At 43.1% G+C, this 19646-nt stretch overlaps 2 protein-coding genes across 3 annotated transcripts in view; one reads left to right on the top strand and one right to left on the bottom strand.

Moving 5' to 3' along the window:
* The window catches only part of ANKDD1A (ankyrin repeat and death domain containing 1A), a 58202-nt gene extending 49476 nt beyond the window's left edge, over nt 1-8726 (top strand). The window contains exon 15 of the mRNA XM_026455441.1: nt 8707-8726. Coding sequence (XP_026311226.1) covers nt 8707-8726 — 20 coding nt within the window. The remainder of the gene's footprint in view (nt 1-8706) is intronic.
* SPG21 (SPG21 abhydrolase domain containing, maspardin) overlaps nt 1-19646 on the bottom strand; it is a 27873-nt gene that overhangs the window by 1706 nt on the left and 6521 nt on the right. For both annotated transcript variants that reach the window (XM_023220838.2, XM_023220839.1), the window contains 7 exons: nt 19259-19345; nt 15111-15272; nt 10713-10793; nt 9819-9964; nt 5472-5580; nt 4607-4714; nt 669-809 (listed from right to left, as the gene is read on the bottom strand). In XM_023220838.2, coding sequence (XP_023076606.1) covers nt 669-809; nt 4607-4714; nt 5472-5580; nt 9819-9964; nt 10713-10793; nt 15111-15272; nt 19259-19321 — 810 coding nt within the window. In that variant the 5' untranslated portion in view covers nt 19322-19345. The remainder of the gene's footprint in view (nt 1-668; nt 810-4606; nt 4715-5471; nt 5581-9818; nt 9965-10712; nt 10794-15110; nt 15273-19258; nt 19346-19646) is intronic.

Here is a 19646-nt window from a genome sequence, read left to right on the forward strand (position 1 = left end):
TTTTTTTTTTTTTTTTTTTTGAGATGGAGTCTTGCTCTGTCGCTCGGGCTGGAGTGCAGTGGCGTCATCGCGGCTCACTATAACCTCTGCCTCCAGGGTTCAAGAGATTCTTCTGCCTCAGCCTCCTGAGTAGCTGGGACTACAGGTGCACGCCACCATGTCCAGCTAATTTTTTTGTATTTTTAGTAGAGACAGGGTTTCGCTATATTAGCCAGTCTGGTCTTGAACTCCTGACCTTGTGATCTGCCCACCTCAGCCTCCCAAAGTGCTGAGATTACAGGCATGAGCCACTGCGCTTGGCAGGGTTTTCTTTTAGTGCATTAAAATTAGATCAAGAAGTCACTTCACAGGACTCAGATTGACCCCATTTAGGTCGGGTGTCTTGCTCTGACGGAATTCACTATGTCCAGAGGGCAAGGTCACATCATACCAATGGTAACCTCAGTGTGTGAATGCAGGCCTGCTGTCCTTAGAAAAGGGATCGCTAATACACCTGTTCACATTCTCCTACAAATTATAAATGTAAACCACTTTTATCAAGTCAATGCCTCATTCCTACAAGGAATTCTGTAGTTCCCTGATTCCCTTACTAGTCCATTAAAAAAAAGACTTTATGTTGCAAACGTATGTTGGGCTCAGAGTGCTCTGGGTTTCAAGCTAGGCCTTACCTGTACATAAAGATTCACCTCTGCACTTCTGCACAGGTATGGGAAATTGCCTCCTGTTTTCAGGTGAGCTCTTCGGGCATTAGGATACAGCTTGTACATTTCTTCTTTAGCTTCAGTTGAAAGTGCACTCTGATCAAACACCTTTAAAAAAACACAAAGCTTCAGCACCATAGGAAAGGTAAAACACACACACACATACACAAAGCTGTAATCAACTGGTGGTTTAATATGTTCTTTTCACATTATGGAAATGCTACCCTAAGTATTCCTTTCATATGAAGAGAGAATTCTGAACCCCTAGCAGCCTGAACTACCTCCACTGCTGATCCCTGGTGACTTCTAAGTCCAACCTAAGACAACAGCTACAGATTTGGCTGCAGAGCATCTCCTGCATTCTTTTGGTGGGGGAAAGTTCTTTTTTTTTTTTTTGAGATGGAGTCTTGCTCTGTTGCCCAGGCTGGAGTACAGTGATACCATCTTGACTCACTGTAACCTCCACCTCCTGGGTTCAAGCGATTTTCCTGCCTCAGCCACCTGAGTAGCTGAGATTACAGGCATGCACCACCATACCTGGCTAATTTTTGTATTTTTAGTAGAGACGGGGTTTCACCATGTTGGCCAGGCTGGTCTCGAACTCCTGACCTCAGGTGATCGCCCGCCTCAGCCTCCCAAAGTGCTGGGATTACAAGTGTGAGTCACCGGGCTCGGCTGGGGTGGGGGGAAATTCTACCATGAATTTCCTTTTTCCTCAAATATAGCTAAGTAGATTAACAGAACAATAGAGAACAATCATTGCAAATGCCAATAAATTTCAAAAACATCATAAGGCCCCCAAAGAACTTTTTATTTTTATTATTAACTTAAAGCAATAACCTAAGTCATTTAGGCTCAGTGAAAAAAATTCCAAAAAAATGTAAAGAGTACAAGCTACTGTTTCTCGGGGAAGCCAGTTTGCAGCATATGATTCTAGACATCTTTCAATACCCATACACATTTATGTTTTTACATGCAACAAAATTTTCAAAAAGTAAAAGAAGCAAAAAATATTGTATACTAAATATACCATACTAAATCTGTATGTTTAAGTGCATCTCCAACTAAAACTTATAGGCTGTTTTCAGTGACCATGAACCCAGGGAGTGAGCACAGCTTTGAAAGAAGAGCAGGCAGAGCAAATGTCCTGTGAGGACCATTGAAAAGCTTGTTCTATGTTATGGTAAACGTTAGAATGCAGCGATTATGGCAGAGGATAAGAAGTTGTTTACACGCTCATAATGGATAATTTCCCGACAAAAACCCATTATTAAAAATACCGTATTTGGCTGGGTGCAGTGGCTCATGCCTGTAATCCCAGCACTTTGGGAGGCTGAGGTGGGCAGATCATGAGGTCAGGAGATCGAGACTATCCTGGCTAACATGGTGAAACCCCGTCTCTACTAAAAATACAAAAAATTAGCTGGACGTGGTGGCGGGCGCCTGTAGTCCCAGCTACTTGGGAGGCTGAAGCAGGAGAATGGCATGAACCCGGGAGGCGGAGCTTGCAGTGAGCTGAGATTGCGCCATTGCACTCCAGCCTGGGCAACTGAGCGAGACTTCATCTCAAAAACAAAAAAAACAAAAACCATATTATTTGAATTTAGGAACAAATCCATTTATAAGGCAAAATAATCATAATTTTTTTTTTAAGTAAGTTGAAACCACAGTGAGATACCAATTCACATCCATTAGGATGAGTACCAACCAAAAAACCAGAAATAAATGTCCAGGATATAGAGAAACTGGCACCTTTGTGCATTGTTGGTGGGAACATGAAATGGTACAGCCACTGTGGAAGACAGTATGGCGGTTCTTCAAAAAGTGCAATTCTACTTCAAACAATATGTCCAAAAGAATTAAAAGTAGGATACATCTACTATGTACCTACAAAAATAAAAAACAAAAAATTATTTTTAAAAAATAATTTTAAAATAAATAAAAAAGAATTAAAAGCAGGAACTCAAATATATATACATTTTTTGACAGGGTTTCACTCTGTTGTCCAGGCTAGAGCGCAGTGGCATGATCATGGCTCACTCCAGGCTCAGGTGAGCCTCCCACCTCAGCTCCCAAGTAGCTGGGATCACAGGGATGTGGCACCATGTCCGGCTAATTTTTTTTATTAGTAGTAGAGACAGGGTCTCCTATATTGCCCAGACGGGTCTCAAATTCCTGGGCTCAAGCAATCCTCCTGAGTCAGCCTCCCACAGTGCTGGGATTACAGCCAAAGGCATGAGCCACTGTGCCCTGCCCAAACATATACTTTTTTTTTTTTTTTTTTTTTTTGAGACGGAGTCTCGCTCTGTCGCCCAGGCTGGAGTGCAGTGGCGCGATCTCGGCTCACTGCAAGCTCCGCCTCCCAGGTTCACGCCATTTTCCTGTCTCAGCCTCCCGGAGTAGCTGGGACTACAGACGCCCGCCACCTCGCCCGGCTAGTTTTTTTGTACTTTTTAGTAGAAACGAGGTTTCACCGTGTTAGCCAGGATGGTCTTGATCTCCTGACCTCGTGATCCGTCCGTCTCAGCCTCCCAAAGTGCTGGGATTACAGGCTTGAGCCACCGCGCCTGACCCAAACATACACTTTTATACCAATGTTCATAGAAGCATTATTCACAATTGCCAAAAGCTGATCACAACCCAAGTGTCCACTGACGGATGAATGGATAAACAAAACGTGGTATAAACCAACATTGGTTTTATTGGTGGATATTATTCAGCTTTAAAAAGAAATGACAGGCTGGGCGTGGTGGCTCACGCCTGTAATAGCACTCTGGGAGGCCCAGGCAGGCAGATAGTTTGAGTCTCAGAGTTTGAGTCCAGCATGGGCAACATGGTGAAACCCCATCTCTACAAAAAATTAGCCAGACGTAGTGGGTGTGCACCTGTGGTCCAAGCTGCTCAGGAGGCTGAGGAGGGAGGATTGTTTGGGCCTGGGAGGCAGAGGTTGCAGTGAGCTGAGATTGTGCCACTGTACTCCAGCCTGAGGAACAGAGTGAGTCGGTTTCAAAAAAAAAAAAAGAAAGAAAGAAATGACATTCTGACACATGTATAACATTTCAAGATAAGTCTTGTGAAACATTATGCTAAGTGAAATAGCCGCACAAAAGGATAAATGTAGGATTCCACTTATATGAGGTTCCTAGAATAGGCAAATTTTTACAGACAGAAAATAGACTGTTGCTTATCAGAGGCCGGGGGAAAAAAGGGCACGGGAGTTATTGTTTAATGGGTATGGAATTTCTTGGAATGATGAAAATGTTGTGAAAATGGTGATGGTTGCAGAACTGTGAATACACTTAATGCCACTCAACCATGCACTTAAAAATGGTTAAAATGGCATATTTTTAACCTGTATTTTACCACAATGAAAAAATAAGCAAGCTTTTGTGGTAATTAGACTATGGAATTCTTGATTCTCCACTCTTGTGAAGCACCTTCTCTTTGCTGCCCATATATGTAATGGCTAAGGTGCAGTATCTATTGATGAGAACAGCAAAAATACGTCAAATGGGTAGACTCCCTTGTTTAAATTTATTTTGATTCATTTTTATTTTTATCTTTTCTAATAAATAGAAGACAGGGTCTTGCTATGTTGCCCAGGCTGGTCCTGAACTCTTGGACTCAAGCAATCCTCCTGCCTCAGCCTCCCAAAGCGCTGGGATTACAGGCATAAGCCTCTGTGTTCAGCCTATTTTGATTTCAATGGTGTTATTCCTGCCAGAAAGAAATCCAAGATAAGCAATAAACAGATTATTTTGGAATTGAGAAAGCTGGAGGGTAAAAACAAAAGCCAAGGCAGCATTTGAAGAGGCACACTGAAAGTTATCAAATAGTTTTTTAGGAGATCTTGACATACACATTTTAAAAAGCAAAGCAGCTATTTTACTTAAAAGGAAGCTTACATCCATAATGGTTACAGGGATGTCCCGAATTTTATGAGGTTCCACATAAGAATTTTGACAATTCAAGGTAAGTCTTGAAGCCAGTTCACTCTGACCCAAACTTTCCAGCTGCAGGAAGAAACACAGGTAAAGTTTTTGAAATAATTTTATTTTTCACATTTACATTAAATTCACAGACAACATTTGTGCTTATAAAGGTGGTATCATCTGTGGTGGGGCCAGAAAAGTCACCAGTGAGGAACCACAACGTAGGTGAGAGACCATGAACTGGGCTTCTCAGGAGGTGGTGGCATTTTTCTATTCTGGAAACCTGGATACAAACCAATGAAACCTGGCCTTCTATAGCTCTCAGCCTACACTGCCTACTCCAGCCAGGTGCCCATGGGCAGCAAGCCAATTCCTACTGCTCAAAGGTGACAGATACATGGTTTTTTTTGGTATTTTTTTTTAAGATAAACCTTTAAGGGATCTTAGAGCTAGAAGAGACTTGAGAAATCATCTAGCCCAAGAGTTCCTAAATGCAAGCCAACAGACCTGGTTCATCAGATTTACCTGGTGAGTAAAGGAAAAGACTGAAGTAAAAATAGATTCACAGATCCCATGCCCAGGGATTCCAGATGGATGGTCTGCTGTGAGGCCTTACAATCTATATTTATGAAAGCTCCCCTAAGTGATTTTGACAAACAGCTGGTGGGAAGCACTAATGTAGACAAGCCCTTACCAGCAATAATATCTGCTCAGATGTATTAATCTGTTTAGCAAATACCTCTAACACATACTTGTGAGACAGATCTATCTTCTGGAACCAAGTAGATGTGAAAATTCCCAATACAATGTGTCCCCACCCCAATGTCATGACCCTTACCCTGTCTACCATGAAATCAATGGCATCAGCCATCATAGGGTCCACCGGGCCAGATGAAAAATTTCCAAGAACTATTTTTTTGAGCATAAATGCAGGCATCAGCCAAAAGCTGTAAAACACAAAGACTTTATAATTTAAACTTCCGAGACTACACGTGGCAAATATTCATTGAACATTAAAGCTTTGTATTAGCTTCGGATCTAGAAATAAAAAGTCTTCATCCCCTCCTCCAAAGAGCTCAGCATTTGGTTTTTATACACACTTTCCCAAGTTTCCAAACACTTATGGCTTCATATAATTAAACTTTAATTTGAGGATTTAGGATAATTATAAGTGATATTTCAAAATACCTTTACTGAGATAGACATTCTGATAAGTCCAAGATTTTTTTTTTTTTTCTAATTGGCCCTATTTCCAAGGATTAAACTATTTCCTTTGGAAAACTGAGCATTAAGAGAAATATTCTTTCCTTTGATATTATCTTTTTACTGATTGATATTTCAAAATAGATTTCAAAATCCCAATTTGAAAGTTATTGCAACTCCCCAAATTTGCTACTATTAGATTCAACTTGGCTAATTCAAGACAAATTGATATTTATAGATTTATTTTTTCAATTTACTACTGTTATTATTTTTTGAGACAGAGTCTCAGTCAGTTGCCCATGCTGGAAGTGCAGTGGTGTGATCTCAGCTGGCTGCAACCTCTGGCTCCCAGGCTCAAGCAATTCTCATGTCCCAGTCTCTCAAGTAGCTGGGACTACAGGTGCATGCCACCACACCCGGCTAACTTTTGTATTTTTAGTAAAGATGAGCTTTTGCAATGTTGGCCAGGATAGTGGCAAACTCCTGGCCTCAAGTGATCCACCCACCTCAGCCTCCCACAGTGCTGGGAACACAGGTGTGAGCCACTCCTGGCCTCTTTTTATTTTTTAATTTAAACAATTAAAAAAAAAATTTTTAGAGACGGGGTCTCACTGTGTTGCCCAGGCTGAAGTGCAGTATTGTGATCATAGCTCACTGTAGCCTCAAACTCCTGTTAAGTGATCCTTCTACCTTGGCCTCCCGAATAGCTGGGACTACAGGCTCGCACTACTAGGCCTGGCTAATTTTTAAAAATTTTACTGAGCCGGGGCCAGGCATGGCTCACGCCTGTAATCCTAGCACTTTGGGAGGCCATCCTGGCTAACACAGTGAAACCCTGTCTCCACTAAAAATACCAAAAATTAGTCGCGCATGGTGGCAGGCGCCTGTAGTCCCAGCTACTCGGGAGGCTGAGGCAGGAGAATGGCGTGAGCCTGGGAGACGGAGCTTGCAGTGAGCGGAGATCGTGCCATTACACTCCAGCCTGGGTGACAGAGCCAGACTCCCTCTCCAAAAAAAAAAAAATTTACTGAGCCAGGTGCAGTGGCTCACGCCTGTAATCCAGCACTTTGGGGCCAAGGTGGGTGGATCACAAGGTCAGGAGTTCAAAACCAGCCTGGCCAACATGGTGAAACCCCGTCTCTTACTAAAACTACAAAAATTAGCCAGGGGCTAATTTAGATAGGCGTCTGTAATCCCAGCTACTCAGGAGGCTGAGGCAGGAGAATCACTTGAACCTAGGGGGTGGAGGTTGCAGTCAGATTGTGCCACTGCACTCCAGCCTGGGCAACAGAGTGAGACTCTCATCTCAAAAAAAATGTTTTTTTTTTTTTTTTCTGTAGAGGCAGGGTCTTGCTATGTTGCCCAGGCTGGTCTAGAACTCCTGGACTCAGTAAATGCTCTTACCTCTGCCTCCCAAAGTGCTGGGATTACAGGTGTGAGCCACTGTGACTGGTCAGATCTTTATGGATTTCTATATATGATCTTTAGTTTATATTTATTCCATTAAATTCAACTGTTAAGAGCCATCTTGGAGGGTAAACACTAATTTCTCTAAACCTATGATGAAAATTACTTAGATGAGGTGCAAACTACCTTCTGATGCTTATTATCATTGGGACAGCCTTGCTGGAAGTTGAGCTTCCCTCAAAAGGAACACTGAGTCACCTTCCAGTTAACTTTCTAAGTTCTCTCCCAGCCCCATCACTTTCTTATCTTTTGAAGGGATGAGGTCTAAGTACGCTCTGTAAGGGGTAGACCCTGTTGGTTTTGCGCACTCCTGTATCCTCAGCGTGTGGCACACAGTAAGCACTCAGATACTTGACAAAAAGCAGCTCATGTGCCACAGCACAAACTGAATGGGGGTTGTCTTGGCAGTCTGACAATTAGAACAGCAATAAAAATCACCAAAAATAATGAGCATTATTTAGTGCATTATCTGGATGGGAAGGATTTGTAAAGTAGCTAATGTATACAAGAAATTGTTGCATGAACGCTGAGTAACTACTAAGGTAACATCAGAAAAACTAAAATATATCAGAGTGCAATCTTAAGTAGATGTGAAAACAATACTTCCCTATACATTATTTGAAAACACTGCCGGGCGCGGTGGCTCAAGCCTGTAATCCCAGCACTTTGGGAGGCTGAGATGGGCGGATCACGAGGTCAGGAGATCAAGACCATTCTGGCTAACACGGTGAAATTCCGTCTCTACTAAAAAATACAAAAAACTAGCTGGGCGAGGTGGCGGGCGCCTGTAGTCCCAGCTACATGGGAGGCTGAGGCAGGAGAATGGTGTGAACCCGGGAAGCGGAGCTTGCAGTGAGCTGAGATCCATCCGGTCACTGAACTCCAGCCCGGGCAAGAGTGAGACTCCGTCTCAAAAAAAAAAAAAAGAAAACACTGATCATACAGATATGTTTAGTCACTGGGCTTTTTTTTTGAAATAGGGCTTGCTCTGTCACCCAGCCTGGAGTACAGACGCATGATTGTGGCTCACTGCAGCCTTGAACTCTTGGGCTCAAGCGATCCTCCTGACTCAGCCTCCTGAGTAGCTAGGACTGCAGCTGTGTACCATGGTATCTGGCTAATTTATTATTATTATTATTTGTAGAGATACAAATATTATTCTTATTTGTAGAGATACTTCTTTCATTGCTACCAAGGCAAGGCTCTAGCCTTTAAAAAAAAGTCCAGTGGCCAGCTGTATAGCATCATAGATACCTATCAATTACTTAAAATGATAAAATCAATGAAAGGATGGCTCCTAGGAAACAAGTACCCCACTGGCTGCCCCTGAAGCATTTCCACCATTTCTTTTTTTGGTTTTTTTTTTTTTTTTTTTGAGATGGAGTTTTGCTCCTGTTGCCTAGGCTGGAGTGCAATGGCGTGATCTCGGCTCACAGCAACCTCTGCCTCCTGGGTTCAAGTGATTCTCCTGCCTCAGCCTCCCGAGTAGCTAGGATTACAGGCATGCACCACCATGCCCAGCTAATTTTGTATTTTTAGTAGAGATGGAGTTTCTCCATGTTGGTCAGGCTGGTCTCAAACTCCCAGTCTCAGGTGATCCAGCCACCTCAGCCTCCCAAAGTGCTGGGATTACAGGTGTGAGCCACTGCACCCGGCCTCATTTCCACCATTTCTATCTTTTGGAAGAACAGACTAATATCAAGGGTCATGATGTGCAGAACGTCTGTTGACAGACCAAATGCTCTAGTCTTTCCATTTGGAGAACATATCTCAAGGAAAAAAATCGGTAAGGGAAAAAACCCCGGTAATTTGTACAAAGATTTACTGTAGAATGTGATGAAGAATTGGGAAAAGTCAAATGCCTAATAAAACTATGTCAGTCAATACATGGAACTGTTTACACAAAATAGTAAGTGGGATAAACAGAACATGGTATTAGTTATACAGAAATACTGAATAGAAACAGCGAAAGTGTATTAATGAACATTAAACGAAATTTAAAAATTTAGGGTAATAAAGCTGAATTTAGAGTTCATGCAATTCTTTCCTTTTGTAAAGGTAATTGTTTCTAATTTTAAAAGTCAAGAAACAGCCGGGCACAGTGACTCATGCCTGTAATCCCAGAACTTTGGGAGGCCAAGGTGGGCAGATTGCTTGAGCTTTGGAGTTAAGAGACCAGCATGGGGCAACATGGCAAAATCCCATCTCTACAAAAAAATACAGAAATTAACCAGGTGTGGCGCCACGCATGCCTGCCTGTAGTTTCAGCTATTTGTGAGGCTGAGGTAGGAGGATCGCTTAAGCCTGGGAAATAAAGGCTGCAGTGAGCTGTGGTTGCACCACTGCACTTCAGGCTGGGTGACAGAGTAAGATTCTGTATCAAAAAAAAAAAAAGCCAAGGAAGTTGCTGCAGAATATAGAAGTAGATATAAGCCTTCCCTTCCTAATATACCAAACACGCAAAAGCCAACATTTTCAAAATTTCACTGAACAGAAATAATAATTTTGTTCTTACCTGTTTGCAGTCCAAGTTTGGTTGAAGATAGAGGTGTCACTGAAGGAATTGCAGAGGATTAGGGAATGGACTCTAGGAGATTTGTGAGTGTATTCAGCAAATTTCTGGGCCAAAAAGCCTCCCAAAGAAGCGCCAAAAAGATGAACCTAATTATAAACAAATATGAGGCAGGTCCTAAAATACTGATCAATCTTAAACATGAGTATTAAAAAGTTGCTTCAATTATCACTAACCACAGAATATGTTATCACTAGCCAATAGACTAAAATATTTACAGCAGCTAGAAATTTAGAAAATATTGTATTTAAATGCAATTTACACAGTCCATCAGGATAATACAACTCTGCATCCAAGTTATATAATTTAAAAAAATATCATTCACAGATTGCATTAGAAAACAAAACCAGGCCAGGCGCAGTGGCTCATGCCTGTAATCCCAGCACTATGGGAGGCCGAGGCAGGTGGATCATGAGGATAGTTAAAAACATGGAACTGTATACTTAAAAGGGTAAATATATGGTATATGAATTATGTTGCAATAAAGCTATTAAAAAATCAAAGAGGGCTGGGCGCAGTGGCTCATGCCTGTAATCCCAGCACTTCGGGAGGCTGGAGTGGGCGGATCACTTGCGGTCAGCAGTTTGAGAGTAGTCTGGCCAACATGGCGAAATCCCATCTTTACTAAAAATACAAAAATTAGTCAGGCATGGTGGCACATGCCTGTAATCCCAGCTACTTTGGAGGTTGAGGCAGGAGAATCACTTGAACCCGGGAGGCGGAGGTTGCAGTGAGCTGAGATCATGCCACTGCCCTCCAGCCTGGGTGACAGAGTGAGACTTCATCTCAAAAAATAAAAAAAAATTGTATGTATGTAATTAGTTTCAGGGTACTCACTTTATCCAATTGTAAATGGTCTAAAAGTTTTCTGAATCCATCACAGAACTCAAGATGGTCCCAATAAACTGGATACTGCAACTGAAATAATAACAATAATTTTATTTTAAAAATCATAAAAGTAAAAATGCAACTCATGTATTTGAAAAACTTAGGAATCAAACAGTGGCATTTCTCATTTGCTCAAGCGCTGCTCCTTATTCAAAATATGTAAAAATAAGCTCTCACTTTTTACGAAACTTCATAATTCACATTTTATCTAACAGACCAAATTAAAAGAGTATAAAAAGTAAGCACGTTCTAATGATATTACGTGAGTAACAATTTCAATTCCCATCAATTTCCTTTCTAAACAGCTGAAAAAGTCTGGGGTTCAAGGATGAATATACCAGAACCCATCCCAGTAAAGAAATACGGTTTTCTCTTAAATCAAATTTCATTCAGAATTATGGCTCAGGAGAGATGGAAACAAAATTTGTTCTAAGGAGAGCTCCCTCTCTTTTTGGTAGCATTTCTTTAAGGGGGTATTCAGTAAAGTTGTTCCTCTTCTTTTAAATGACTTAGTTACTCTATTTCATTTATTGTACTTTGGGGTGTTTGTTTCTTGAGACAGCCTCCTCTGTTGCTCAGGCTGGAGGGCAGTGGCGCGATCTCGACTCATGCCACCTCTGCCTCCCGGGTTTGAGCGATTCTCCTACCTCAGCCTCCTGAGTAGCTGAGATTACAGATGTCCACCACCATACCCAGCTGATTTTTGTATTTTTAGTACAGACACAGTTTTGCCATGTTGGCCAGGCTAGTCTCAAACTCCTGACCTCAAGTGATCCACCTGCCTTGGCCTCCCAAAGTGTTGGAATTACAGGCACGAGCCACCACACCCAGCTTGTTTTTGAGATAGGGTCTCTCTCTCTCTCACCCAGGCTGGAGTGCACTGGCACAACTGTAGCTCACTGCAGCCACAACCTCCTGGGCGCAAGCGATGCTCCCAACTCAGCCCCCCAGTAGCTGGAATCACAGGCATGCACCACCATGCCTGGCTGATTTATATATATATATTTTTTGTAGAAATGGAGTTTTGCCATGTTGCCCAGGCTGGTCTTGAACTCCTGGGCTCAAGCGATTTGCCTGCCTCAAGCGATTTGACCGCCTCAGCTTCCCAAAGTGCTGGGATTATGGGTGTGAGCCAACAGAAGTACCATGCCAGGCTACTGTACTTCTGTTTGTGAAAAAGAAGTATGGTACTTGACTATATGTAGCCTGTCTATTAATGCTGGCAATGATGAGGAAAAAAAATTGTACAAGTCACAAACTCATTTCTAAGGGACTCAAGTTTGTCCCCTAAGAATTCCTTTTTTTGTTGTTTGAGATGGAGTCTCACTCTGTCACCCATGCTGGAGTGCAGTGGCGCAATCTCAGCTCACTGCAACCTCCGCCTCCTGGGTTCAAGCGATTCTCCTGCCTCAGTCTCTAAAGTAGCTGGGACTACAGGGGCGTGCCACCACGCCCGATTAATTTTCTTTTTTTTTTTGTATTTTTAGTAGAGACGGGGTTTCACTGTGTTAGCCAGGATGGTCTCGATCTCCTGACCTCGTGATCCACCCACCTCGGCCTCCCGAAGTGCTAGGATTATAGGCGTGAGCCACTGCACCTGGCCAAGAATTCCTTTTTTATGTACATATAAAACTCACTGGCTGGGCGCAGTGGCTCACACTTGTAATCCCACCGCTTTGGGAGGCCGAGGCGGGGGAATCACTTGAGGTCAGGAGTTCGAGACTAGCCTGGGCAACATGGTGAAACCCCACCTCTACTAAAAAAATACAAAAATTATCCAGGCATGGTGGCAGGCAGCTGTAATCCCAGCTACTGGGGAAGTTGAGGCATGAGAATTGCTTGAGCCTGAGAGGTGGAGGTTGAATGAGCCAAGATCATACTACTGCACTCTAGCTGGAGCGACAGAGCGAGACTCCGTCTCCAAAAAACAAAAACAAAAACAAACAAAAAAAAACACCTCAAAAAACCTCGTCTAACACATTTATTGTTTAAGCACTTAGGTTCATTTTGTTATTGATGAATCACTGGAATGGATACTGTCAAATGAATTATGGGATCATTTTAGATTTGATGTATGACTTTTACTATTAAAATTCTATTTGTGGGTAAAACTTCCACCATTCCCAGAAAGAATGGGGAACCGATTCTCCCTAGCAGAAAGTTTGAGAATTTGAGTCAGATGATAGCCTAAAAGAAAGGGGATGATATTTTCATGGAGTCTTTAATTTATAAATATCCATGGCCACATAGGTGACAAAATTATACACAACTTAATACACACAAACAAATGTGTTCAAGCAGAACTGGAGAAACCTGAATGAGATTGGTAGATTGTAGTAACATCAATATCCTGGTTGTGATATTGTACTACAGTTTTGCAAAGGTTTGGCGGAAACTGGGGAAATGTGTAAAAAGGATATTTCTCTGAACTATTTTTTACACTGCATGTGAATCTACAATTACAACAAAAAAAAAATTTAAAAAGATCTGTGCATTGTAACTGCTAGATACTAACAAATATCAAATAAGTTTCACAGCCTCATGGAGCTGAACATTCTGATCAAGATGCTGTTGACCTTTTCTTGATTAACTATCCTCCTAATGAAACAGGGAAAGCCCACATCGAGAACCTTGAGAGTAAAGAAGAAACATCCAGCCAGAAGCCAAGGCTCTCATGACCTGCCACTGTGGAGCGAGAAACGCTGCTGGACAGCGCTCCCAAGTGGGACGGGCACCTGCGGGCTGCTTGGCTCCCCCTCCCTGGCTGATCAACAGGGGCCACCAAAAATGGTAGTGTCATGTCTCAGGCTGCAGAAGGCTGGGATGAGGGCAGTTCCTGCCCTGTTCTAGAATGCTGTTTGTGAAGAGGAATGACTGAAAATCTGAACAAAGGAGGATTATGTTGCAGAGGCTCAAACATGTCATGTGAGGAATGGTTAAAGAAGCTGGAGAAATTAAGCCAGAGAAGAAAAGACCCAGGAGAAAAGCAGCAGGTGGTGGTGATGATAACTGTTTTCTCAAGTAAGAGACAGGCTCTCAGGAGGAAGAGGAACTGATTTCTTTTGTGTGGCCTCAGTTGGTGGTAACCTCAGTAGAATTTTCAGTTACCTTCCAAGAGAAGACATGTGACATGCTTTTTCATCCCCTTCAACAGTAAATAAAACATACACTGACAGCAGCACTCCCACTGGGAGTACCACTTACAAGTGAATACTGCAGGTGACTGCCAGCTAAAGAGGCTCTCTCCTTCCTGGGAAATTAGAAGACCAACGTCCTGACCAACCTGTGTCCTTACAGTGGAAGCATGCGAAAAAAAAAAAAAAAAAAAAAAAAAATCAGTCACCAGGAAGAGTGCCTTTCCCATACACTTTTCTCCCAGAGAAGACTCAAGAATGATCAGTGGGAAACTGGATTTAGACCAAACTCGGCTATAAAGTAATAATCAGGAACAAAAAACTTCCTAACCAAATGCTAACATATGAGCTAATTAATGAATCTCACCTCAAATATCAAAGATTTACATGAAAAGCCAGCTTTTCAGTCACTTGTGTGTTAGCTAATCCCTTTGTTGTCTAATATTCCATGCTCAGCAACCCTGGAAGCAGTGCTGTGGTAAAACGAGGAGCAGAAACAGAGCCAGGAGACGGAGCTCAGTTCCTCCCTCCACCACTTACTGGCTGTGTGAGCTAGACCTCAGTTTCTTCATCTGTAAACAAGGACAACACTTCCAACCACTCCGAGTTGAGAGAAGGGCGTCAGGAGAGAATGCACGTAAACGCTGGGCATGGAGAGGCTGCCAACAGAGGTTTGTTCCCTCTGAATCTCTGTGTGACTGTGGACTCACACCAGCCTCCTTCAAAAGGCTTCATCTCACATATTAAAATAGGCAAACAATATCTTTCCTCAATTAAAAAAAACTGCCCGGCTGGGCGCGGTGGCTCATGGCTGTAATCTCAGCACTTTGTGAGGCTGAGGCAGGTGAATCATGAGGTAAGGAGTTCGAGACCAGCCTGGCCAACATGGCGAAACCCCGTCTCTACTAAAAATACAAAAAATTATCTGGGCATAGTGGCGGGCACCTGTAATCCCAGCTACTCGGGAGGCTGAGGCAGGAGAATCTCTTGAACCTGGGAGACGGAGGTTGCAGTAAGCTGAGATCGTGCCACTGCACTCCAGCCCTAGGCAACAGAGTGAGACTCCGTCTCAACAAACAAATAACAAACAAACAAACTAACTAACGGTGCCCATTACTATAGCTGACCAGAGACAGAAGCACAAAAAACAAACAAACAAACAAAAACCACAAAACATCGGTCTGAATTTTAATACTGAATCAGTAATACTTACAGCAATAACCCGGTAACCCCATCCAGTCAGAGCCAAAATCTGCCGGAAAAAGACATCTGCAGTTCCACTGACAGGGGGCAGGAATATGAGAGGACACCTGATACTTCGGGGGCCTGCGTCATAGAGCGACCATATCTTACTGTCATCATCATCTACAATAATCTGGAGGGAAATTTAAAAGAAAAAAGTGTAAAACCTTATAAATTTGCTTTTTATGTTATTTTACACTATCATTTCACTGACAATTTTAACACTACTGCCTTGTTTGTTACAAGGTAACCTGAAGCTCACACCAGATTAGCATGCATGACAGACTCCTCTGTTCTCTTTTTCTTTCCTCAGGGCTAACATATTCCACAAAACTACTTAGGACTACTTTATAATCTTCCAGAGGGCTGCTGCTTCTCTGTTTCTTCCCCTCCCGCCGCTTTTTTTTTTTTTTTTGAGACAGAGTCTCGCTCTGTCGTCCAGGTTAGAGTGCAGTGGCATGATCTCGGCTCACTGCAACCGCAACCTCCCGGGTTCAAGCGATTCTTGTTCCTTAGCCTCCAACGTAGTTGGGATTATAGGCATGTGCCACCACACCCAGCTAATTTTTGTATTTCTATTAGAGACAGGGTTTCGCCACGTTGGCCAGGATGGTCTCGAACTTCTGACCTCAGGTGATCTGTCTGCATCAGCCTCCCAAAGTGCAAAGATTACCGGCGTGAGCCACCACACCTGGCTGCTTCCCTCAGTTTCTACCTTTCCCCTCCATCCACAACAATAGGAAGAAATCTATTTTGCTTAACATTAAACAGTGAACTCTATACAAGGCATCTTATTTCTTCCCACATTTCTGGTTGTGTGGGTGTTTAAGAATGTGTCTGTACAAGGAGGGCAGTCTGCAGTTATTCTGCAGTGCTGACCCAGAGGACTGGCTGGGATGTGCAGGGTCAGTACGAACAGGGGAGCTGATGGGGAGACGAGGCTCCTAGCTCGTGTCTCTATCCATCTGGATAGGTGGGTAGAGACAGCACCAGCTCAGGAGATGCTTCAGGAGCCTCTCTAAACCAAGCCTTTGGGGAGCTGTGGGGGAGACTCTGCTACAGAAGGGGAACGAGGCAGGTCTATGTGTCACTCTGGGAGAATAGGTCAAACCAGTAGGGGTTAGGGAGTGGCACAGAGAGAAACTGGCTTTTTGGTGAAAAGCGGGTAGGAAGCAGGAAGGTAATCAGAAACCTTCCTGATGCAGTGGTTCTTGACCCAACATGATGGGGAAATAATGAGCACTGGAAGAGCTGAGGGGGCCGGGCATGGTGGCTCACGCCTATAATCTCAGCACTTTGGGAGGTCAAGGCGGGCAGATTACCTGAGGTCAGGAGTTTGCGACCAGCCTGGCCAACATGGTGAAACCTTGTCTCTACTAAAAATACAAACATTAGCTGGGTATGGTGGCACATGCCTTTAATCCCAGCTACTGGGGAAGCTGAGGCAAAAGAATCGCTTGAACCTGGGAGGCGGAGGTTGCAGTGAGCTGAGATCGGGCTCCAGCCTGGACTCCAGCCCGGGCAACAGAGCAAGACTCTGTCTAAAAAAAAAAAAAAAAAAAAAAGGGAAGAAAGAAAACAATGTGCTGAGGGCCAGGCGTGATGGCTCACGCCTGTAATCTCAGTGCTTTGGGAGGCAAAAAGCAGGACTGCTTGAGGCCAGGAGTTTGAGACCAACCTGGGCAACATAGTGAGATCCCCGTCTCTACAAAAAATGAAAAAATTAACCAGGTGTGATGATACACACCTATAGTCCCAGCTACTTGAGAGGCTGAGACACAACAATCGCTTGAGTTCAAGGTTGCATTGAGCTATATGATCGCACAACACTCCAGCCCAAGCAACAGAGGGAGATCCTGTCTCTCTCTTTTTTTTTTTTTTTTGAGATGGAGTCTTACTCTGTAGCCCAGGCTAGAGTGCAGCAGCACGATCTCGGCTCACTTCAACCTCTGCCTCCCAGGTTCAAGCAATTCTCCTGCCTCAGCCTCCCAAGTAGCTGGGATTCCAGGCTCGTGCTCCCATGCCCAGCTAATTTTTTATACTTTTAGTTGAGATGGGGTTTCACCATATTGGTCATGCTGGTCTTGAACTCCTGACCTCATGATCCACCCGCCTTGGCCTCCCAAAGTGCTGGGATTACAGGCGTGAGCCACTGTGCCCAGCCCAGATCCTGTCTCTTTAAATAAATAAATAAATTAATTAATTAATTAATTAATTAATAAAAATACAACAACACTCCAGCCTGAGCAACAGAGGGAGAGATCCTCTCTCTTTAAAAAAAAAAAAGAAAAAGGAAAGATTAAAAAAAGGCAAGCTGAGGCAAGTCAAGTGTTCAGCAGAGTCTGGCGAATGTTAAGTGTCCTAGAAGTATTAGTTATTATTATTCACTGCATCCTAGTTTAATTTTTGTTTTCTCTGACTTTTGGTGGTATTTAGAAAAGTACATTAACTGCTTGAACATTTGACAATGCATATCAGTATTTGTTCTACTTTTATATTAAAAAACTCAAGGCCTCCAGGCTCTGTTTTCTGAGAGCTCCTGACTAGCAGGGCGATGGACTCCACAGTGTCACTGTGTGCATGGCAGCACACTAACCAGGGTCACTCACTGGCATCACTAGGAGCAGACAAATGCAGCAAGGCAAAGTCCATAGAGGCCTAACAGTTCCCCTTTGGACTTCCGCAGGTCACAGATGGTGATAATGTATCTCATGCTCATGTTTTTGCCCTGTATATTTTGCCACTCACTTTTTTGCTTTTTTTTTTTTTTTTTGAGACAGAGTCTGGCTCTGTCACCCAGGCTGGAGTGCAGTGGCACAATCACAGCTCACTGCAGCCTTGACTTCCTGGGCTTAAGCAATCCTCCCATCTCAGCCTCCTGAGTATCTGGGACTATAGGCGTGCACCAACACGCCCAGTTAATTTTTTCTAGTTTTTGTAGAGAAAGGGTCACGTCACATTGCCCAGGCTGATCTCAAATTCCTAGGCTCAAACAATCCTCCTGCCTCCGCCTTCCAAATGCTGGGATTATAGGTGCATAGCACCACACCTGGCTAATTTTTTCTTTTTATAGAGACAGGGTTTCACTATGTTGCCCAGGCTGGTCTCAAACTCCTGGCCTCAAGTGATCCTCCTAGGTCTCTAAAGTGCTAGGATTACAGGCATGAGCCATCACAAACAGCTGCAAAAGATCTTAAGATCACTGGATTCTAACACTTCTGCAAGAGAATCAGCAAAGGTTTTACTCTACTCAGTGACTTGAATTGCCTTTGTCCGGTGTGATCCCCAAACTCGGATTAATTTGGGAAGCAGAGTCAATACTCAATGGCAATATAAGTATTTAGGACTTTCAAACATCCCAGGAAAATAAAGCTTCCAGAAGATGACTGTGGCAGAATGAGTATGTCATTGCAAACAGAAGCTCTATAATGTGACCCCATTCTTAAATCTGAGGAACAGGAATATAATCTGACTGTACTTACTATATAGTTGCTATAAACTTTCCACTAAACTATATAGAAGAGTACATACATACCTGCTTGCTTGTATATGTAAAAGCAATTGTAAAAAATGAGTACAGGCTGGGCACGGTGGCTCACGCCTGTAATCTCAGCACTTTGGGAGGCCAAGGCGGGTGGTGGGTGCAGGAGTTGTGGTCAGGAGTTCGAGACCAGCCTGGCCAACATGGTGAAATTCTGCCTCTCCTAAAAATACAAAATTAGCTGAGTGTGGCAGCGCATGCCTGTAATTCCAGCTACTTGGGAGACTGAGGCAGGAGAATCGCTTGAACCTGGGAAGCAGAGGTTGCAGTGAGCTAATATCACGCAGTACACTGCACTCCAGTCTGGGCGGCAGAGCGAGACTCCATCTCAAAAATAAATAAAAATAAATAAATAATAAATAAATCAAAACGAGTACAGTTATACCTGCTTTCACTCTAAAATGAGTCTCAAAAGTTGACTGTACGTGACAGGGAAAGGGTGAACTTCATCCTCTGCAACCCAGAGTCATGATACTTGGCAGTAACCTTTACTCTCACTACTAAGACATGACATCTAAATCACACACAAAAACAATACAAGATTTTGCAAATAAGAGGTATAGTAAAACCATACATACCTTTTTAAGGGGAACTGTACCTCTAAACCAATTATAATCAGGAGAGACTTTAATCTCTCCCATGATTAGCTGAAATGGAGGTTAATCCTGAAATAAAAGCATGTGATATTTCATGTCAAGAATTCATGTTTACATCAGAACTAAATGTAGAGTCTGATCTAGCTATATCAACAATATTTTAAAGAAGAAAACCAAGGAAATTGGCTATTTTTCAGTATATACTCAAACTACAGAAAAACAATTTGGTGAAATACTACAATCACAGAATCAGAAGGGCGCCTTTTTTTTTTTTTTTTTTTTTTTTTTTTTTGTGGGGTCTTGCCCCTTTCCCCCCGGTGGAGTGGGGTGGCCCCCTCCCCGCCCCCTCCCACCACCCCCCCCCCGGGTC

The sequence above is a fragment of the Piliocolobus tephrosceles genome, chromosome 6, assembly GCF_002776525.5.
Source record: "Piliocolobus tephrosceles isolate RC106 chromosome 6, ASM277652v3, whole genome shotgun sequence".
NCBI classification, from domain to species: Eukaryota; Metazoa; Chordata; class Mammalia; order Primates; family Cercopithecidae; genus Piliocolobus; species Piliocolobus tephrosceles.